The 23,533-nt window shown below is 38.0% G+C and overlaps 1 protein-coding gene across 6 annotated transcripts in view; it reads left to right on the top strand.

Moving 5' to 3' along the window:
• The window catches only part of PTPN4 (protein tyrosine phosphatase non-receptor type 4), a 233,895-nt gene that overhangs the window by 191,252 nt on the left and 19,110 nt on the right, over positions 1-23,533 (top strand). For all 6 annotated transcript variants that reach the window (XM_045869013.3, XM_064586413.1, XM_045869010.3 and 3 more), the window contains 8 exons: positions 2,221-2,380; positions 5,927-6,010; positions 6,105-6,161; positions 13,115-13,271; positions 16,898-17,064; positions 18,349-18,439; positions 18,523-18,584; positions 21,590-21,736. In XM_045869013.3, the coding sequence (XP_045724969.1) occupies positions 2,221-2,380; positions 5,927-6,010; positions 6,105-6,161; positions 13,115-13,271; positions 16,898-17,064; positions 18,349-18,439; positions 18,523-18,584; positions 21,590-21,736 (925 nt within the window). The remainder of the gene's footprint in view (positions 1-2,220; positions 2,381-5,926; positions 6,011-6,104; positions 6,162-13,114; positions 13,272-16,897; positions 17,065-18,348; positions 18,440-18,522; positions 18,585-21,589; positions 21,737-23,533) is intronic.

The following is a 23,533-nucleotide window of genomic DNA, read 5'->3' as shown; positions in this document are numbered from 1 at the left end:
CATTCCCTGTATCTACCAGGTATTTAGCAGTGAGCCTCTAAGTAAGCTTCACACCTTCTCTACCTAGGGAGAGCATATGTATCGAAGAACCACTCTGACTCTAATTTCTGAATCCATTTTCTTGTGATAAATGATGCTGTGGTAGCAAATTACCCCAATTTATAGAGACGTAATAACAACAAAGGTTATTTCTTTCTTACATTATATGCACATCATGGATCATCTGTGGCTCTACTCCATGTCATGTCCATTCCAGGACCCAGACTCTTGTTTGGGGCATGGCTATTCTGATGGCCAAGGAAAAAGAGAAGCATAATGAATCATGAGCTGTTTCTTAAAGTGGCCTTTCAAAACTGACCACTTCTACTCACATTTCTTTCTTTTTTTTTTTTTTAAGATTTTATTTATTTGCGAGAGAGAGTGAGAGACAGAGAGCATGAGAGGGAGGAGGGTCAGAGGGAGAAGCAGACTCCCTGCCGAGCAGGGAGCCCGATGCAGGACTTGATCCTGGGACTCCAGGATCATGACCTGAGCCGAAGGCAGTCGCTTAACCAACTGAGCCACCCAGGCGCCCTTCTACTCACATTTCATTGGACAGAGAAACTCATATGGCCAAGCCTAATAATGTCAGCCGGAGAGGGTAGAGACTGATTTTTGAACAATAATACAATCTAATGCAGTTCCACTTCCTCAAGACCTTACAGCTTATATCTTAGGTATCTGTTGTCACTCAATGAAATCTGTGCCTGAATAGTACAGCCAGCAGCCATGCAACTTGACACAGCAGCTGTCAACTCCCTTCTGAGACCTTAGGCATTGGGACAGTAATTCTTTTATTTTTCCAAAGACCTCCTGGCATCCCAGAGATAAATAATAACCTCAGAAATGGTCACTGCTGTTACCAAGAACTATTTCCCCTTGCCTTGCTTTCCTCACTTCTACAACCTCCATGGATGCATGCTTCCTAGGATGCAAGTTGAACCACTGGTTCCCCCTTCTGGCCTTTGTGAAAAACTCACAAGTAATGTTATTACATATACTGTGCTGGTTCTTAAAAAAGCTAGTGTTTTTACTTTGAAGCTTCTCCTACCTAGCTCTTTTTATCAATTCTTGCTGTCACAAATTGAGGCTTATGCTCCCTAATGTTAATTGGATTTTGTTTCTTTAAATTACATACTCCAACAATGTCTTACCCATTTTTATCTCCTCAGTGAGCTCAGCACTCTTACTCAGATTCTAATCTTTGTTGCAGTATTGAGTTCATTACTTTTGTGAATTGTGTTTTATTTCCTTTTTTTTTTTTTTTTAAAGACTTTATTACTTATTTGTCAGAAAGAGAGAGAACACAAGCAGGGGGAAGTGGCAGGTAGAGGGAGAAGCAGGCTCCTCCCTGAGCAAGTAGCCCAATGCGGGACTCGATCCCAAGACCCCAGGATCATGACCTGAGCTGAAGGCAGATGCTTAACCGACTGAGCCACCCAGGCATCCCTTGTGTTTTATTTCTTAGTAAATTGGGCCAATCACAAGTCCTCTAGATTGTACCAGGTGTTTTATCTGTGGAATGGTTCAACTGTCAATTCTGATTTCTCTTTGCCTGCCTTTTTCCCTGGCTACCCATGTGACTCCATTGATAACCGTATTTTAAAAAAGTGTTTTAGAAAGGTGTGTATACTGTTATAGTAGATTAATGGATATCTTCATCGTGATACCCTTAAAGTGTATTTGATTATTATGTAGAATTGTTTACAGATTTGATAAAGTAGGGAATTCGATGTACTACTTAAACTTCAAAGTTAAGAAAGATTTCATTAAGCAGTAGCACTTGTAAATAAAGTATTTAAAACTTGTCCCCCAGTAGACATTGTAAATATCTGAGTTGCTTGACCCTAGCTTTTATTTTATTTTGTTTTGTTTTTGACCCCAGCTTTTTTTTTTTTTTTTTTAAGATTTTATTTATTTACTTGACACACAGAGAGAGAGCATAAGCAGGAAAAGCAACAGGGGGAGGGGCAGAGGGAGAAGCAGGCTCCCCACTGAGCAAGGAGCCAGAGCCAGATGCAGATGCAGGGCTTGATCCCAGGACCCCGGACCACAACCCAAGCCAAAGGCAGACGCTTAACCAAATGAGCCACCCAGGTGCCCTGACCCTAGCTTTTAAAATAACAGTTTCAGAAGACAGCTTCCAAAATACTTTTTTTTTTTTTCCTTTTTCCTGTCCAGATCACAGGAGACCCCTGGAGATGGGCAGCCTCCAGCTTTACCACCCAAACAATCAAAGAAAAACAGTTGGAACCAAATTCATTATTCACATTCTCAACAAGATCTGGAAAACCATATTAACGAAACATTTGATGTTCCATCGTCCCCTGAAAAATCTACTGTAAGTAGCTTTCAGATATTCTCACATTTCTTTGAAATGTTTTAATCGGAAGTGAAGTTTTTTTATACTGTGATATGTTTTGTCTGTAAATTATATTATTGTACTTTCCCTTTTTCATCATATGTTCATGAATTTTGCCATGATATAACCCAATTGTGGAATTTCCTTTTATCATTGCTCTAAAAGTTCATTCTTGACAAATTTATGTTGATTTTAGTCTTGCAAAACACACATTTTTAGAAAAATGCTAATAATGCATTGAATACCACTAACTTTGTAATTCTCTGGATGCGAGACTATCATTTTCATCAATCTTTTGAAATTGAGTACAGGTCCCTGGAGTATATGATCAGTCTCTGTTTTATAAAATATATTTATGAATTATGTTGGTATTTTTCCTTTAGAGAACATGCTTTTATCACAACAAAATGGTAAATTTTTAGAAATCTCTGATTTTTGAGTTTTCATTGCTTTCTCAAGTAGATGTAAATAAACCAAAAGTGAGATTGTCAGTAAATTTTAGGGATACACTGTGTTCATGAAGAAGTATCAAGACAGACAAATACGGGCGTATTTCAGGAAACTTGAAGGGACATCAGGGTAAGGTGCAGAGAGTGAAGGGTCCACAGCAGGTATTGGCAATACTAAAAGTTTCTTGTGAGCATTGCTCTCATAGCCCTCTTGTATGAAAAGCAAGAGGCAGCCACTCTCTTCTCCCACACTTATTATTCCACCACCACAAACACGTCAAAAAAAGATCAGAATCCTTACCAAAAATTAACAACAACTGTGATGTTACCTGTGTTGTGATTCTCATGTATCATTCATTGGTTCATAGTCATTGAGGTCTTTCTGTTACGGCGTACTTTGGAGGGTAGTGGGAATATAAAGACAAATAAGACATGGTCCCTGCTGTTAATCTACAATCTAATTTATTTGTCCATTCATGCAAAAATTAATTACTGAGTACCTGCTATGTGCCATGCATTATTATAGGCGCTGGGGATATAGTGGAATAAAAAGGGGGGAAAAATGCAAAAAACTCTACCTTCAAGGAACTTACATTCTGGGGGTAAGGGTGAGACAAACAGTAAACAAGGTAAATAATTTAAATATATAGCGTATTAGATTAAGAAGAAAAATAAAGCAGGAAGAGGCCAGAGAATTTCAAGAGTGCCACAACTTTAAATAGTGTAAGCTGGGGATGAACTCACTGATGAGTCATAGAGATAACTAGTGGAACAGCAGGTGAGCTGAGGGAATAGACGTACAAAGGAGTATGACTGATAACGTTCAGGGAACAGCAAGGGAGTCAGTGTGGCCAGAGCAAAATAAGCTAATGAAGAGGAGGAGAGGGTCAAATCCTAACAACATTGAAAGATTTTGTTTTTTAACCCTGAGTGAGAGAGAAATCAGAAGGAGTAGGACATATCTGAGGAGAAAAGCAGCATGATGTCACTTAAGTTGTAACAGTATCGTTCTGGCTATTGTATTGAAAATAGACTGAAAGCAGGGTAGAAGTAAAGAAACTGGTTGTGAGGTAGTACAGTATTCCAGGGCTGTGCTGGTGATTTGGATCCGGATGGTAGCAGTGGAAGGAGAATGACATGGCTGTATTCTGGAGTTTGAGAACAGAGCTAACACAATATGCTGAGGGATTGGGTGTGTAGTATTGGGGAAAGAGAGGAATCAAAGATAACAGCAGTTTTTGGCCTGGACAACTAGGAGGATGAAGTTGCCATTTTCTGAGATGTGAAAGGCTACAGGTATACACAAGTATAGGTGGAATATCAGGAGCACAGTTTGGGACATGCCAAGTTTGAGATGGCTACTGGAAATCCATTTACAGATATGATTCTGGAGTTGAAGGGAGAGGTCCAAGCTAGAGTTGTAACATTGAGGTTTGGTGGCATGTAGACAATATGTAAAACCACAAGACAGGAAGACAACACCAAGGAAGTGTGGTGTGTGCAGGTAACTAAATAAGAGGTTCTAGGAAGTGAGCCTTTGGCCCTCCAAAATGTAAACATTAGGGAGATGAAGAAACCAGCAAAGGAGACTGAGAAGATGCAGACAACGAGGTAGGAAGAAAACTAGTCCACTGGCATTAACTGGCTGATGGGAAGAAAGTCACAGAGAGAATAACCAGCTTTGTCAGATGTTACTGGTAAGTCAAGTAGGATGAGGGCTGACAGTTGAGCACTGGATTTAGCAATGTGAAACTCTTTGGTGACCTTAATTAGAACAGTTTTGATAGAGCATTGGGGATAAAAACATGACTCTGGGAGGATGGGATCAGGGTAAGTAGAGACAGCAAATGTGGCCAACTCTAAAAAAGTTTAGCAGCAAGAAGGAGACAGATGGGGAAGTAGATAGATGAGGAAGTAGAGTCCAGAGAAAGTTCTTTTTTTAAGGGGAGAAATAAGAGTTTTTCTCAGAAGGGTGGAGAAAATTGATAATGTAGAAGCGTAGAGAATTGCTAAAGCAAAATCCTTGAGTTTGGAAGAGGGCCTGGATCTACAGCAAGGAGGAAGACAGTTTGAATAATTAGATAATTAGAAGTGATTATAGGGAAGAATATACAAATAACTAATGCAGATGTAGGGTTACGGGAAGACTTCCCAAAGTGAACATCTCTGACCTGTGTCTTGAAGGATAAGCAAGAATTAGCCAGATACTTCCCCTGAAAGAGCATGCATAAAGCATGTTCAGTGAAAGAAGCCAGTAACAAATGACCATGTGAGATGTCTACAGTAGTCAAATGTATAGAGACAAAGTAGGTTAGTGGTTGAATAGGACTTAAGGAATGGGGGTGAGGAGATGGGAAATGACTGGTAATGGGTACAGGGTCTCTTTGGGACATGATGAAAATATTTTTAAATTAAATTATAGTGATGTTTCTACAACTCTATGACTATAGTAAAAATTATTGAATTATACACTTTGGATGAAGTGTATAGCATGTGAATTATATCCCAGTAAAGCTGTTTTTAAAAAGCAGAGGGAGGGGCGCCTGGGTGGCTCAGTTGGTTAAGCGACTGCCTTCGGCTCAGGTCATGATCCTGGAGTCCCGGGATCGAGCCCCACATCGGGCTGTCTGCTCCGCGGGAAGCCTGCTTCTCTCTCTCCCACTCCCCCTGCTTGTGTTCTCTCTCTTGCTGTGTCTCTCTCTGTCAAATAAATAAAATCTTCAAAAAAAAAAAAAAAAGAGGGAGGAATGTGAATTCATATAACACTTAGGAACACTTATTGTGTGCAGAGCTTTGAGCTGGGTTCCAGGGGTACTGCAATTAATAACTTAATTCATAATGCCTGTTCCTCCTTGCATTTAGCCTAGCATGCAGGGGCAAGAAGGCTATATCTAGTTGGTGTAACTGCAAGTTATTAGTCAAAATTTACTTTCCTGAATTAACATTTGAATTTAAATTATGATTTTGTATGCACTATAGATAATATCAACATACAAAAAGCATACATCATGTATATCTTTGAAGGAGAAATTATAAATGGGAAAAATTACACGTTATTTACTTTTGTCTTTTTAAGCCTAATGGTGGTATTCCACAAGATAATCTTGTTCTAATCAGAATGAAACCTGATGAAAATGGAAGGTTTGGATTCAATGTAAAGGTAATCTAGAATTTACATTTTACTCAGTTTTTAAATTAAGATGTTATCTATTTTGGTAATATTTGACTGATATCTGACTTGCTCTGTTGTTCAGGGAGGATATGATCAGAAGATGCCTGTGATTGTGTCCCGAGTAGCACCAGGAACACCTGTGAGTTATCTAAATCTTGCAAGTAAATCCTGTTTTCAAGAAAATGTACTCATTTTATTTTTATTAGTTTAAATAAAGGAATGAATTAATCATTTCTTTTAATTTGTAAGTATCAAATATTGGCTAAATCTCTTAAATTGCTGGGAAGTTAGTTTTTATTTCCAGTCTGTAAGAGTTTTTTTTAATCCTTGTTTTTGTAAAGAAGCTGTATATAACTTTCAATGTCTCTAAAGTGTTAAAAGATTCTATCAGAATAACTCCTTTAAACAGCAGAATGTAGATAGTATAGTATTTGTTTTTCTTTTTTGTTTGCTTTATCTTTTCATTTAGAATTGTTTACCTAGAGTCTGTTTGCCTACTTTGTGTTTAAAAAATTTACTTTAAATAGAAATGATACCAGTGTTTTCCCTACTGGGACAGTTTTTAACCTTTTTTTGAAACATATTAAATAAAAGTATTATAATATATATTACACATTTTAAACAAAAGTAGAGAAAACACTCTATGTACCCATTATAATGAACCCTCCTCTACCCTTCATTCACTTCAGCACTCATGAACTTTCTGCTCATCATAAGGGTAATTCTTAATTGTGGATGTGTTATCTTTATTGCTCTTATATGTAGCAAATATTGCTTTCAAATTCCCATCTGTGTTGTTGCCTACTTTACCTAAATGGTCTTCACGGACTTTTCAATCAGCACCCTTTATCATTTACCTGTCTCTCTGTCCTAGGACAGGTATAAACCAGCAGCCTGAGAGAAAAAGGCCAGTTATGCTTTTTTTGGTGCTTTGCAGCAACCTTGAAGTTAGTTTGAAGATCATAGTCAAGACTGATCAGGGTACATATCATGTATACATATCATGTATACATAGTTTTGGTTCTAGTTGTTAAGGACTTTGTTGGTTGCAAATAACAGGGTACTCTGAAATACCTCTGGCTTAAGCATAAATACAAAATCATACACATAATCATATAGCTATAGAGGTTTCTCACAAAATCCAAGGATAAGAATGCAATTAGACCTCTAGAAAAAAAACTTTAAAAATGAAAACTTTAAAAATGAATATCCTTAAAAAAAAGGACTCTCTAGTTTTCATCTCTGTTTCTTTTTATGTTACATTTTTCTCTCTCACTGTAAGCCAATTTGTGTAGGGAATCAGCCTCATCTTTCTAACTCCTCTAAATAAAATGCAATCTAAATAAAAAGAGTGTACTTAGTAACAGCTTCAAGTTAGTCCTGTACCATCACCACCACACACTCTACTTTCAAATATGATTGTGACCCCTGCATATCTACTAAAGAAAAATTGTATAGCTACCACTGTTCTTCTCAGTTGATATGATGGGCTAGTGGTAACTTTCATATTCATATATTACCAGCTCAGCCACCCAGAGGGATTAAACCTCAATCCAATTTACAAACACCTGGGAAGTAAGTCCTTCATAGATCTAGCTTGTATCAGATGTCTCCTTTTCAACAAATCATTTTTGGGCGAGGGGGGACAGGACAGGGATATGATGGGTAAAATGTATCCTGAACCTATTCTGCATGTGAAGGATGAGGACAAAGATCAGGGAAATAGTCAAATTACTTATTAGTACATAAGTATGGGAAATATGTGTGTGGGACAGACTGCAGATGAGAAGATGAAAGATTGCTAAATTCTCACCTGTAGATAATGTCTGAAATAGAAAGCTAAAAGGGTATCTGGGTGGCTGAGATAGTTAAGCATCTGCCTTCAGCTTGGGTCATGATCTCCAGGTCCTGGGATTGATCCCCAAGGCTGGGCTCCCAGCTGAGCGGGGAGTCGTCTTCTCCCTCTCCCCCTGCTTGTGCTCTCTCTGTCTCTGTATCTCTGTCTCTCTCAAATGAATAAGTAAAATCTTAAAAAAAATAAGAATAAAATAAAATAGAAAACTAAAGAAAAACAAAATGAGGATGTTATTTAGAGATACTGAAGTAGATACAAAAGATGTAGGTAAAATGTTGAAGTTGCCTGGGGTGGGGGAATGGTAGAGAGGAACACAAGAAATTGTTTCTTGTCTTAGTAATCTTACAGACCTAGTCAATTCTTTGACCTGTGTGATATATAACTTTACTAAAAACAAATTTAAAGTATAATTTTTAAAAATCAAATACATATCGGGCGCCTGGGTGGCTCAGTTGGTTAAGCGACTGCCTTCGGCTCAGGTCATGATCCTGGAGTCCCTGGATCGAGTCCCGCATCGGGCTCCCTGCTCGGCAGGGAGTCTGCTTCTCCCTCTGACCCTCCCCCCTCTCATGTGCTCTCTCTCATTCTCTCTCTCAAATAAATAAATAAAATCTTTAAAAAAAAAATCAAATACATATCTTTTTATCCATTGATTCCACTTTTAGCAGTTGCCTCTAATGAAGCAGTTGGACTAGGGAACAAAGGATACACAAGGATCTTCATTGTAATATTGTTTATAATAAAGATGGGGGTGACAAAAAATGTACATCATTAGAGTTGGTGAAATAAATTATATGCTGCTTTGCAGCTGTTGAAATGATGAATGATGTAGCTCCATATAAGTATGGAAATAAGATGGTGTTACAGAAAATGCAACAAGAGGAAATCAGAGAGGGAGACAAACCATAAGAGACTCTTAATCATATGAAACAAATTGAGGATTGCTGGAGGGAAGGGGGGTGGCGGGATGAGGTAACTGATTGATGGACATTAAGGAGGGCATGTGATGTAATGAACATTGGGTATTATATAAGACTGATCAATCACTGACTTCTGCCCCTGAAACTAATACATTATGTATTAATTGAATTTACATTTAAAATAAATAATAAAAAGAAAATGCATATTATTGCTCTACATGTATGTTTGATCCTGTTTTTAAATTTTTTTAATTTTGGGGGCGCCTGGGTGGCTCAGTCGTTAAGCGTCTGCCTTCGGCTCAGGTCATGGTCCCAGGGTCCTGGGATCGAGCCCTGCATCGGGCTCCCTCCTTGGCGGGAGGCCTGCTTCTCCTTCTCCCACTTCCCTGCTTGTGTTCCCTCTTGCTGTGTCTCTCTCCGTCAAATAAATAAATAAAATCTTTAATTTTTTTTAGAAGGGGGAGAGAGAGAAATGGGGAAGGGCAGAGGGAGCGAATCTTAAGCAGGCTCAACACCCAATGCAGAGCCTGACATGGGGCTAATCTCACAACCCTGAGATCATGACCTGAGCCAAAATCAAGAGTTGGGCGTTTGATCAACTGAGCCACTCAGACACCCCGATCCAGTTTTTTAAAATGTGAGTTAGGGCATTAAAAAGTCTGGAAACATGCTCAATGTTAGTAGCATTTCATCTGGGTAGTAGAATTATTGGTGTTTATCACTTTCTTCTATATTCCTCTTTTTAATTGTCTGAATCATGACAATGAGAATGTACTGCTCTTGTAATTAGAAAAAATAATGAATCTTTTTTTATGTATGTGCCAGTTGCAATAGTCAGTGAATGACACAAAAGAAATACTAATTTTTCTGAGCAGTGACTGTGTACCATTTTCAGTTAAGTCAGAGATGTTCAGGGAACTTTGTATAGACAGGTTCATTTCCAAACAGAATGCTGTGACTCTAAATTTCCTTTTTAGGCTATACAAATTATTGGTAATTTTTCCTTTCTGTCATGTAGAACTATTTCCCATAAATATTGGCTAATGGGTGCCTCACTGGCTCAATTGGTAGAGCCATGTGACTCTTGATCTCGGAGTCATGAGTTCAAGCCCCACATTGGGTGGAGAGCCTACCTAAAAAAAAGGGAGAGGCTAGAAAACAGACCCATATTTAAAAGATAAGAGAAGACACAAAAGTTTCCAAAAGGCAGAGAATGAAAGACAAGAAAGGCGGATGAAAAAAAAAAAAGAACAGTGAAGCAGAATAACAGTTAAGGGAGGAAGAATGAGGCTTCTAGAAGGAAAAAATAAAAATTCTTTAAAAAGAAAAGTATACTGAGCACCTGGATGGCTCAGTTGGTTAAGTGACTGCCTTCAGCTCAGGTCATGATCCTGGAGTCCCGGGATCGAGTCCCGCATCGGGCTCCCTGCTCAGCAGGGAGTCTCCTTCTCCCTCTGACCCTCACCCTTCTCATGCTCTCTCTCTCATTCTCTCTCTCAAATAAATAAAATCTTTATATAAAAAAAAAGATTGTATTTAAAAATTAAAAAATTAAAAAATAAAATAAAATAAAAAATAAAAAGAAAAGTATATTGGTTGGGGGCTCCTGGGTGGCTCAGTTTGTTAAGCATCTAGCGCTTGGTTTCAGCTCAGGTCATGATCTCCTGGGTCATGGGATGGAGCCCCGTATCAGGCTCTGTGACAGCAGGGAGTCTGCTTGAGATTCTCTCCCTCTGCTCCTCTCCCCACTTGCATGCTTTCTCTGTCTCTCTCAAATAAATAAATAATTTTTTTTTTTAAATATTGGCTGAATTTAGAACAAATTAGAACAATAGAAATTTATCATTTTTACATTATCTCATTAATTTAGAGACCATCACAGTGTTCCAGTTGGAAACCTCATTTTAGGTGATTGGGGGAAAAGAACAGGATTTCAAATATCTTACTGTTATCTTTTATATTGGACACCTTTTGAAATGGATAAAATAATTCCCAATTCTTCAATTTCCAGTTGAATTCATTTTTTTCTTTCTATATGATTATCTGTGAACAAGTAGCTGTTGCTGCAACAAAATCCATTTAAATAAACAGCTTATCTAGACTTTCCAGGTCAGAATGCAAATAGAAATCTGTGAGCATACCTGACGAAAGGCAGGTTAAGTATGAGCATTCCCATCAGTGATAAAGTTTAAAAAAAAAAATTATCTGCATGTTTTAGCGTATTGGTTAATATAGTGCCCCATTAGCCTCAGTGTCTAACTGGAAGTATCAGTGGATGTATACAAGGTACAGTAAGAGAAATGCATAGCTGTTCTCTCCCTCTCATATGGATTGCCTCCTCTTTTCTGCCAACTGTACTATCCACAAAGTAAGGTGAGAGGGTAACTCTTTGTTCTAGCCATTACATACCTCCCAGTACCATTGATATCTCCCAGTTCACTACTCTTTGGGTACTGCAAAGGCACTTCAAAAATTTGGGACTAAATTGGTACTCAAAAGAATCATGCTACTAGTGCACAGAGGGAGTATATGAACGTCATCTGCTCCACTACAAGAAGCAGAGAAAGAAACAACTAGAGAGAATGGTCATAACCTCTAAACATGAATTTTCCAGATTTTAATGCTGTGCATTGAATCATCTCATTTTTGTCTTTGCAACTCTGTGAAATAATTTGTGCAGATATCTGCTCCATTTTCAAAGTTTCAGGTGTTTAAAATCATACACTTCATAAGCAGCAAAGGAAGAACTTGGCTCCTAGTCCAGTGCTCTTTCCACTAGTGACAGTATCTTGTTGGATTTTATTGACTTTGTGTTCGTTATGAATTTGAGTAGTTGTGCTTTCATTTCTTCAAGCTGCCTTTGTTGTATGGTCCGACCCAGTCATTTCCTTCTCTGTCCAACCTAATCATCCTTCAGACTTGACTCCTGTATGTTCTTACTGCTGTGTTCCTGAAGCATGCAATCCGTATTTCCGCTTACCTCCTTTAGCTTAATTAAGCCTTTGTTTTCTCAATAAAATACAAGCAGTCCTCACTCTGCACAGTAGTGCAGGACAGTAAAAATGACTGTGCAAGCTGAAACTGCAAAGCCATCTTGATAATCAGTGGGGAAAGATAGGGTGGTTTCTATGACTTTTACATTTTTTATCAAATAATTGAAATCTCTCTTAGTTTCTCTTAAAAATGCATAGGGAGGTGAAAAATAGTAAAACTAATACTGGTTTAGTATCCTATAATTCAAACCACTAGAAACACTGAGAAATAAAGTGTTCTGTGTCCTTGTGGAAACTTATCACAAGTACTTTGAACAGTGGCTTGTTGCCCTTTTTGTCGTATAACTTAAAATACAGAGGGAGCATTTTTCTTGCATTGGCAAATTGTCCTAATCATTTCTAAACTTGAATTCACTTCCAGCATTTTATCGGTGCGTTTTCAATGTTGTGAAATGTGACCTTCAGTGAGAACTTTTTTGCCATCGTCACTTCCTCTAGGATACCTTCATCCCTCTCATCAGAGCCACTTTCACCATTTATGTTAATCAGTCCACCTTCACTGAATTCCCCTCACTGTATGTCTGGGGGCTCTCTAACAGTTGTAGTGTCAATATTTCCACTGTCAGCGGTTTATGTTCGACTTGAGTTTTCCTTCCGTCACTATCACTCTTTTGTTTCTTTGTTGCGTTTTTAACTTGTCTGGCCAGTTGCCTCTTTAGATTTACGTGGGTTTATCACTGGGAGACAAGGAGGTGACACAGGTACCTGCTTTGCTGTCTCTGTGTGAACTGAGTAACAGATGCCCAACAACAGATCACCCGCAGACTTTGAAAGAAGTGATGTGATTGCTCGCTGATTGTGATGTGTGTCTGTTATTTATGGAGTGATTTGTGGACTCACGAGCTAGTAGAAAACTCATACTTGATGCAGTTATTCACAATTGATGTATTGTGGGGACTGTAATTTGAACCTTGTTGGGAGACCGGTGTTATTTAACTGAACTGTGGTAACTGAAATATGTACATATCTGGACAGTGCAGAGTGAGGGCTGCCACTGTCTACGCACCTTGAGGTCATTAGACTTTTCTCTATATCTAGGCACATACTAGGGCACCAGGGGAAAAGTTGTTGAAAGAAAAAGGGAAAAAGTAGCTTCATGGGAAAGCTAGATTTCTGCTTTTTACAAACAGGTGAATAAATGGATGGATGCTTTTCTTTATGTACTTTTCATTCTCTTGCTGTAGAATCTATAAAAATAAATTCCTGTGCTTTACTTTCAGAAAGCCATGTGCACATCTGAAACCTTATTTATGTTACATTACAGGCTGACCTCTGTGTCCCTCGATTGAATGAAGGGGACCAAGTTGTACTGATCAATGGTCGGGACATTGCAGAACATACCCATGATCAAGTTGTCCTGTTTATTAAAGCTAGCTGTGAGAGACATTCTGGGGAACTCGTACTCCTGGTTCGACCTAATGGTAAGTACTCTGTGCAGCACTGGATATTTTTATAATCCGTTAGCGTTTGGTACTAGACACAGCAACCAGAGTGGGCTTTTAAAAACATAAATCATGTCGTGCAGTTTCCTGCTCAAAGCAGAGTGGCTTCCATTCACACTTGGATTAAAATTCAGTTCTTGGCCCCTTGCCTTCCACAGAGCCTTGCTCACTGTTCTGTGCTGGCTTTTTTTGTTTTTGTTCCTTCTCCCTAAATCTCCTTGATTGTGATATGACTTATACCCTCACTTCATTCAGGTCTCTGCTCAAATGTCATCCCCAGAAAGTCCTTCTCTTCTGACTACCATAGCTAAAATGGCCGCCCACTTCCCTCGTTGCTCTGGGAGTGGTAGGTATGCAGTAAATACTTTTTAAATAGATGAGTATGTTTTGAGCCATTTTTAGAAAACTCTGTAACAAGCTATAGTTAAAGCATTTTTAAAAATCCTGTCTTTGTGGTGCCTGGGTGGCTCAGTCATTAAGGCTCTGCCTTTGGCTCAGGTCATGATCCCAGAGTCCTGGGATCGAGCCCCGCATCGGGCTCCCTGCTCTGTGGGAGGCCTGCTTCTGCCTCTCCCACTCCCCCTGCTTGTGTTCCCTCTCTCGCTGTGTCTCTCTCTGTCAAATAAATAAATAAAATCTTTAAAAAAAATAAAAATCCTGTCTTTGTTGGCAGTAGACAATGCCAATAGCCTAATCATGTCATCTCCTTATCTGGACAGCTGACTTGTTAATTCAGGGCCAGAGTTCCAGGTTTGTAGAAGCCTTAATACCATACACTCTAGCTCCTTTGCTGATTGCTTGAGTTTCCTCTACAACAGCCTCAAGATCATCCTGGCAATGTGCAGCACTCAATGGCTCCTGAAGCAGCTCATTTTCCCTTTGGGTAGCTTGAACATTTAATTGAACTAAAAATTCATCTTCTTTTAATCTCTTTGTTCCTAATTCTGTCCCTTTGTGCTATGCAGAACAAGTTAAATCCCCCTTCCTTCAGTTTTTTGACAATAGCTGATTTTACCAGAAACCTTCCCCCTTTCTCCAGTTTAACAGTACCAGTCCTTCAGTGTTCATATGGCATTGCTTCAAGTTTCCGTTAACACTTTATCAATCTCCTCTGAGAAAAGTTCTCATATGCCTATATCCCAGCATTAGACACATCTTCTAGTTTTGTTCTGAACAGTTTGCCATTAATCATAGTTTTAGCCACAAGAGTAATTAATGGTTAATGCCTCGCTACCAGTTGTTGAATATATACCATAAGGAAGTAAAATGTAATTAGAATCGACCCATTCCCTACCCCCCACACCCAACCCTGCAAAGTTTTCCAAGAGAGTTCCTTTAAAAAAGAAAAATACAGGGACGCCTGGGTGGCTCAGTTGGTTAAGCGACTGCCTTCGGCTCAGGTCATGATCCTGGAGTCCCAGGATCGAGTCCCACATCGGGCTCCCTGCTTGGCAGGGAGTCTGCTTCTCCCTCTGACCCTCCTCCCTCTCATGCTCTCTGTCTCTCATTCTCTCTCTCACAAATAAATAAATAAAATCTTAAAAAAAAAAAAAAAATTATAAAAAAAGAAAGAAAGAAAGAAAAATACAGAACTCTCATTTTGTCTCTTAGGTACAAACAGGCATTTTCATTTTATCTTCTCTACTTCGTGTTTTTCTGCATTCATGGCCTAGAATTGGCTTTCTGAGAAAATTCAAAGGACTTCAACAGAATGTTCTATTTTGATTTTTCAAGGAACTCATTCATTTGGACCTGATATTTAGGTGATTCATTATTAGGCATTTTCTGTCACATAATGCAACTTAAATTTTATACTAAGAATAATATTCTCTCAATTTTCCTTGTTCTGTTTTCTCTTGATAACAGATCCTAAGGAACTTAATAGTAAGTTCTTCACCTGGGCTGTTTTGTATATTCTCGTTTAATCTTTACAGGCATCCAATGAGATAGATGAATTATCCCCATTTTATAGTTGAAGGCACTTTAGCACCAAGACATTCAGTTATCTGCTCATAAATTCATGACTTGTACAGAGCCAGAATATGAACAAAACTCCATATAATGGAAAAGGCCTGTCTTTTTGCAATTCCAAATCACTTTATTTATACTTTAAATTAGGAGGGGAAACCACCTAGGGCTTATTTCTTTGCAAAAGATCTTTCTGTTGTTTTGTTGTCAAAATCGGGACTGTGGGGGTGTGCCTGGTGGCTCAGTCGGTTAAGTGTCTAACTCTTGATTTCAGCTCAGGTCATGATCTCAGGGCTGTGTGGAGTTCCATGCTGGGGGTAGAACCTTCTTAAGATGAGTCTGTTGTGTCCCTTTTTATTTAAAGCAACACTTAAGGGCGCCTGGGTGGCTCAGTTGGTTAAGCAACTGCCTTCGGCTCAGGTCATGATCCTGGAGTCCCGGGATCAAGTCCCGCATCGGACTCCCTGCTCTGCAAGGAGTCTGCTCCTCCCTCTGACCCTCCCCCTCTCATGTGCTCTCTCTCTCATTCTCTCTCAAATAAATAAATAAAATCTTGAAAAAAAATAATAAAAAATAAAGCAACACTTAATCAAACTTTAAAACTGTATTTACAAAAAGTATCAAAAAAACAAACAGCTTGTTTTTCTGGGTTTTTTCCTTTAAATCTCCTTCTTAGACAAAATGCATTCACACATTTTTTTTTCTTTTCATTCTTCTTTTCAGAAGTTTATTCTTCTCAGAAGTGCACACATCTGAACAGGAACCAGACCTCTTAAGCATGGGCAAAAGAGGCCCCTAGCTTGGCTCTACTCTGGCTCTCTCTCAGCTTTTTCCCTTACCTGTGGGGATCGGGATTTTGTGGAACCAAGAGGACATGCCACGCTATCACCTGTGACCACTCCTTCTTCTCTAGACCACCTCATTTCAACCCTCAGTTCTCTGTCCAAGTAGCTCTGATCCCACTTCCTGGGCCTGTGTGGCTGTTTTCCCTAGATCCAGTCTCCCATGGGTGGATCACGCGGTATATGTACCCCTAGGCCAACAGGGTAGCTAAGAGGCAGCAGTTTGCAGAGGAGTGGAGAACAAACTTACATATGGGCTGGTATGTTCGCACGTATGTTCATAGGCTCCCATGTTAAAGAATGGAGTTTAGGGTGGGAAAAGAAGTAAGGCCAGAGTCTGGGGTCTGGGTCTCTTCATACTACTGTGGCCATGGGTTCTGGCGTCCCAGGTTTTGTAGATGTGTCGAGGAAAGAGGTTAGAACAGGTTTTGTTTAGCACTCTACTCAAGTTATTTGTGTTTTTTCATATCTGGATGTATGGTATATAGGTCCCTGTTTCTACTTTTGTTCTAGGTCTGACAGTTTAAGGGCAGGTCTGAGCTGCTGCTTGGCAGCTCCTCTTTTTCTAATTATCTCTTCAAGTTACAGACATTTTCAGCAATATGGCCAAGAACGCTTCTTTTCCCTAAAGGTACAGCAAAGTTCAACTTCACAGCCACTTTGTCCCTTACACAGTGACACCCGACTCAGATCTGATTAATTCTTTTTCCTGAGACAATTAAAGAACACATCTGGTAAATTCTTTTTGCCAATTGATTAAGATTTCCGTGTGGCTTTTTTGTTTTTTTTTTTTAGCTGTATATGATGTAGTGGAAGAAAAGCTAGAAAATGAGCCAGACTTCCAGTACATTCCGGAGAAAGCCCCACTAGATAGCGTCCATCAGGATGACCATTCGCTGCGGGAGTCAATGATCCAGCTAGCCGAGGGACTTATCACTGGAACAGTCCTGACACAATTTGATGTAAGTAATACTGCATGGAAAGGATGTTGGGCCATATTTTCTAATTAATTTCATGGTCTCTTAACTGCCTAATTTATCATTTATAATTTATAAACTGAAATGGTATTCTGTGAAATATTTGACATAAAAAAAGTGTTCTAAAATACACAGTTTTAAACATTGCTCCCAAAATACTAGCTGTAGTTACATAAATAGATATCTTTTTAAAAGAGAGGAATAAGGAGATTTTATGCATATGTCATCAAACTAAATTTTTTTCTGTAATTCAATAGCTATTTTTATGAAAGGTGGCAGATGAAGATAGGCTATGGTGGTAGAGCTAAAAATCCTGAGTTAAAGGAAAATAACTTTTGTTCCTTGTCATATTTTATCCTTCTCTAATTTTTGTCTGTCTAGTTGGTCATCATTAATAGTTGTTGCTCTAAAGTATGTGCTATTGATAAGTGACTATAAAACATTTGTGACTGTAAATCATTTAGGGCATGTCAGTTTTTCCGTTTCGGGCGCATGGGTGGCTCAGTTGGTTAAGCATCCACGTTCGGCTCAGGTCATGATCCCAGGGTCTGAAATTGAGCCCCAAGTCCGGCTCTGCTCGTTGGGGAGACTGCTTCTCCCTCTTCCTCTGCCTGCCGCTCCCCCTGCTTGTGCTCTCTCTCTCTCTAATAAATAAATAAATAAAATCTTTAAAAAGAAAAAAAAAGTTGTTCTTGGTTCATATACTGTTTAAACCTCTCAAATTAAATGAGAGCTAAATGTTCTCTGCAGATTTGCTATTCATAACTTCAGTTACTTTTCTGTAAGCAAAATTATTTTCAATGTTTTATCATTTAAAAAAATACAATATATAATTCATGTCAGAAATTGTGCAGAATTCAGCTTTGCGAATTTGTTTCAATATCCTACTAGCCTAAGGTACATCACTGTATGGATGAGGTACCCTAAGGAAAAAACCTGTTTGTTGTTAGCATAGAAATAATCCTGCAGGGGCTCCTGGGTGGCTCAGTCCTTAAGCGTTAAGTGTCTGCCTTGGTAGGCTCAGGTCATGATCCCAGAGTCCTGGCATGGAGCACTGCATTGGGCTCCCTGCTGTGTGGGAAGCCTGCTTCTCCCTCCCCCCACTCCCCCAGCTTGTGTTCCCTCTCCCGCTGAGTCTGTCTCTGTCAAATAAATAAAATCTTTAAAAAAATAAAAAAATAATAATAATCCTGAAAAACAAAACAGAATCTCTTAATGGCTTGCTGGACTCTTCTTATACCCCCTCCTTTTTTTTTTTTTTTTTTTTAGCAACTATATCGGAAAAAACCTGGAATGACAATGTCTTGTGCCAAATTACCTCAAAATATTTCCAAAAATAGATACAGAGATATTTCGCCTTGTAAGTATCTACCATCTCTGTTTGTTAAGTTTAATCTTTTTAGCCTAACTTTCAAAACATTCTTTCTTTTAAATTTTTTTCAGATGATGCTACACGGGTCATTTTAAAGGGTAATGAAGACTATATCAATGCAAATTATATAAATGTAAGTTTATTTTTATTATGCCTTTGTCATTGGGAATAAGAGGGACCACCATAAACTTTGAGGTTCCTTTTAACCTTGAGAAAATATTAACACTTTCAGATATTGAAAAAGAGTATAAAATTAATGTTAAAAAAATAGTTTGGGGCGCCTGGGTGGCTCAGTTGGTTAAGCGACTGCCTTCGGCTCAGGTCATGATCCTGGAGTCCCGGGATCGAGTCCCGCATCGGGCTCCCTGCTCAGCGAGGAGCCTGCTTCTCCCTCTGACCCTCCCCCCTCTCATGTGCTCTCTCTCTCTCATTCTCTCTGTCTCAAATAAATAAATAAAATCTTAAAAAAAAAAAAAGTTTGGTACTGGCATATTAGCATATTCATAGAGCAGTGGAATAGAATAAGCTGAAATAATGGCTAGACTTTTGTTTATGGTAGAAATGGCCTTTTAAATCATTGAAGGATAAAAATAGATTATCTAGTGAATGAGTTGAGTAATATATCTAGATATAATCTAGAATATATCATTGTAAGGACGTTTTCCTTCCCTTCTATTGGGATTAAAAGGATTACTAACTTCTTTTCTTAACTCTGTTATGTAGAAAATTTCAAACATACAAAAGTAGAAGAAAAGTAAAATGAACCTTCATATATACATCACTCAGCTCAACAATTGTCTAGATTGTTTTGAAACAGATCCATGTTTCATATCATTTATCTATAAAGACTTCACCTACTCACTCTTGATGTAACATATTTTAGATATATCAAAATATAAATGTTAAAAAATGGAATCATGAGAGTACTTGGAGGAAATCTATGAGAATGGCTTAAAATCTCAGAAAGGGAAAGACTTTTCTAAAGTTTAGACTCTTGTCTAAATTCACAAAAAGAAAAGTGCAAATCAAAACTGGAAGGAATTACTATTTTTCACTTATTAGACTTGAAATATCAAAGAGAGTGATAATATCATTTATAAGTCTGTATCCTTTATCTGAAATCTTGGAGTCAAATACACTTTAGGATTCAGAATTTTTTGGATTTTTTTTTTTTTTAATTATTCAGTGCCTGCACCATAGACTGTAGTAAGTAACATCCCTAGCAGACTATGAGACATTACCCTGTAATCAGTGTATTGATACTCAGCAAACTATTGATACTTCCATTGAATGGGACTTATAAAGATTATAAGTAGTCTTAGATTAGCCAGATATTGCTGTCAGATGAGTCCAGATGAGGTCAGGTGTACCCAAAAAAGGACAGACTTACACTTCACAGCACTGGGAGTTTCAGAATTGTGGATGAGGGATTATCAGTATATTAAGGAGACTATCGCGGAACAAGAATTCCTCATACATTGTTGATGGAAGTATAAATAGGTGCAACCTCTTCAGAAAGGTAACTAACAAAAATGTTGAGTTTACAAAAGTATTCAGTGCAGCTTTGTTTATGGTAGCAAATAGATTACCAGCAACTTAAGTGTTTGTTAAATAAATTACGGTATATGCAGAGCCATTAAAAAAATAAAATCTGACATCTCAAAGATAAAGTGGAAAAAGAGAAACAAGGTGCAGAACAACATTATAAGCTACCTTTTATGTTTTACAGAAAACAGAATTTTGCATCTACATTTGTGTGTTGTATATAGAGTATCTCTGAAAGGATATATTAGAAATTAGAAAAAAGGATTCTTTCCTGGGTGTGAACCGGAAGCTGGGATAGGAAGAGAGACGTTTTTCTCTGTTCACCCTTTGGTAGTCTTCCAGTGCCATGGTGCATGTGTCACTTTTCTTCTTTTTTCATTAAGTCTCAAAATGTAGTAGGATGATGACTCATCTTTCCCAAATACTCATGATCTTACTCTTCCTGAAAATAGTGAATTTAAAATATTTTCTACTATCTTTTCATATGTATGTATGTATTATATATTATACATTATTCGTTAAGTCTGAACTAAAACAAATGGCAGAATATTTGCTCCTTGCAAATTTTACCAATAAGCTGTTTAGAGACAAGTATTTTTATCTCTGTATCAAGTCTCTGCCTCTAAAACAGGGTTTTCTGTAAAGCTTCTCTTAAACCTGTAAGAGTACTTTGGAAAATATTTAAATTTCTGTTTCCAGTAATTAAAAGATAAATATGTATAACTACTAAGAAATTTCTTCAGATAAAGAAATTATTAATAAAGATTTGGGATTTTTCTTCTTTTTCAAATTTTTATTTAAATTCTAGTTAGTTAACATATAGTATAATACTGGTTTCAGGAGTAGAATTTAGTGATTCATCACTTACCTACAACACCCAGTGCTCATTATAATAAGTGCCCTCCTTAATACCCATCACTCATTTAGCCCCTCCCACACCCACCTCCCTCCATTGACTCTCAGTTCTCTATCATTAAGAGTCTCTTATTGGGGTGCCTGGGTGACTCAGATGGTTAAGCGTCTGCCTACGGCTCAGGTCATGATCTCAGGGTCCTGGGATCGAGTCCCGCATCGGGCTCCCTGCTCCTTGGGAGCCTGCTTCTCCCTCTGCCTCTCTCTCTCTCTCTGTCATGAATAAATAAATAAAATCTTTAAAAAAAAAAAAAAGAGTCTCTTATTGGGGAAAACAAAAAGAGTCTCTTACTGGGGCACCTGGGTGGCTCAGTCATTAAGCGTCTGTCTTCGGCTCAGGTCATGATCCCCAGGGTCCTGGGATTGAGCCCCACATTGGGCTCCCTGCTCCCCGGGAAGCCTGCTTCTCCCTCTCCCACTACCCCCTGCTTGTGTCCCCTCTCTGGCTGTCTCTGTCAAATAAATAAAATCTTTTAAAAAAAAAAAAAAGTCTCTCACGGTTTGTTTCCCTCTCTTCTTTTTTTTAAAGATATTATTGGTAAAGGCTTATTTTACTGACTTTGCTGTTTATTTGAGATTAGTTGTATTCAGTTGTTATTTCATGGATGATTTTCATATACTTGATCATAGCAAAAAGTAATAATGTAAAACACTTGAGTTTTGTGTCCTTTGCTTTTTTAGATGGAAATACCTTCTTCTAGCATTATAAATCAGTATATTGCTTGTCAAGGGCCATTACCACACACTTGTACAGATTTTTGGCAGATGACTTGGGAACAAGGCTCCTCTATGGTTGTAATGTTGACTACACAAGTTGAACGTGGCAGAGTAAGTCATACTTGAATCTTACAAATTGCTTGGGCTTTTTTCTTTTCTTTTCTTTTCTTTTCTTTTCTTTTCTTTCTTTCTTTTTTTTTTTTTGCTTGGGCTTTTTTCAACTTACATTGCATATATCGTCAAAATATTCACATTGATTTAGTCTTTTTTGTAACCTTTAACCTTTCTTTCTTGTGTTATTAAAATCATAGTGACTAACACATAATAAATGTGCTATATAAGTGTTAGCCACTATTATTATCAGTCATTATCTAAATGAATTAACATGTATCTGATAAGGGATTTGATGTGGAATATATAAAGAACTCCTGTAACTCAACAATGAAATGGTAAATACCCAATTTAAAAATGGCCGAACCTGAGTAGATGTTTCTTGAAAGAAGATATTTAAATGGCCAGTAATGTCATAAAAAGATGCTCAGCATTATTAGTCACCATGGAAATGCAAAATCAAAACCACAAAGAGAGGGATGCCTGGGTGGCTAGGTCAGTTAAGCATCTGCCTTCGGCTCAGGTTATGATCCTGGGGTCCTGGGATTGAGTCCTGCGTTAGGCTCCTTGCTCAGCAGGAAGCCTGCTTCTCCCTCTCCCTCTGCCTGCTGCTCCCCCGGCTTGTGCTGTCTTTCTCTCTCTCTCTCTCTGACAAATAAATAAATAAAATCTTAAACACACACACACACATACACAAAGAGGTAGCACTTCATATCCAGTAGGATGGCTAAAATAAAAATGACAGATAATACTAAGTGTTGACAATGATGTGGAGAAAATGGAACCCTCCTATACTGCTGCTAGATTTGTAAAATGATGGAAAACAGTGTCAGTTTCTCAAAAGGCTAAACATAGAGTTAATAACTCAGTAGTTTCACTCCTTGGTATACCCAGGAGAAATGAAAACATATGTCTACACAAGAACTTGTGCATAGATGTTCATAGCAGCATTATTCGTAATCACCAAAAAGTGGAAACAATCCAAATATAACAAATAAAATGTGGTGTTATCATACAGTTGTATATCATTTGGCAGTAAAAAGAAATGAAGAAATGGTCCATGCTACAACATGGGTGAACCTTAGAAAATATTATGCTAAGTGAACAAAGGCAGTCACCAAAGACCACACACTATGTGATTCCATTACCTGAAATGTCCAGAGTAGGCAAGTTCATAGAGGACAGGAAATGGATTAATGGTTGCCTAGGTCCAGAGTGAGAGAAGGGGTTGGGATAGAGGAACACACAGTGATTATTAATGGGTATGGGACTTCTTTGGGGAGTGAAAAAATGTTCTAAAAGTGATTGTGCTGATGGTTGCACAGTTCTAAAAGCAATTGAATTATGTTCTTTAAATGGGTAAATTGTATGTGAATTATATGAGAGTAAAGCTGTTTTTTTAATATCCTAATTATGAAAATAGATTGGCATTTTAGTTAGAGATTCTTTCTCATTGTTAACTTAAATCTAAAAATACCGAGTTTAGTGCACCATTTTGCCACTCTCATAGTAGTAAATGATTCAGGCAAGAATTAATCAAGAATGGTAAAACATTGGGTGAAAACTTGTAATAAACAGGATATTTGCAGTCTCAAAATACAGCCAAACAGATTATTATTACAAAGAGAAAAGAATGATGAAGAAATTTTAATAGTTGGCAGATCTAGGTGAAGGATATATGAGGGCTCATCAGATTACTCTTGTAACTTTTCTGTAGGCTTGAAAGTTTTTAAAAATTAAAACATTTTAAAATTGGAGAACCTAATTATATATTTTTCTTAAATCTATTGATGTCAG

Source organism: Mirounga angustirostris, unplaced genomic scaffold (genome assembly GCF_029215605.1).
Source record: "Mirounga angustirostris isolate CCGP_5_RB_7025 unplaced genomic scaffold, mMirAng1.0.hap1 SCAF_3, whole genome shotgun sequence".
NCBI lineage: Eukaryota > Metazoa > Chordata > Mammalia > Carnivora > Phocidae > Mirounga > Mirounga angustirostris.
The sequence above is the reverse complement of the archived record's forward strand: the minus strand, read 5'-3'. Positions and strand labels throughout refer to the sequence as shown.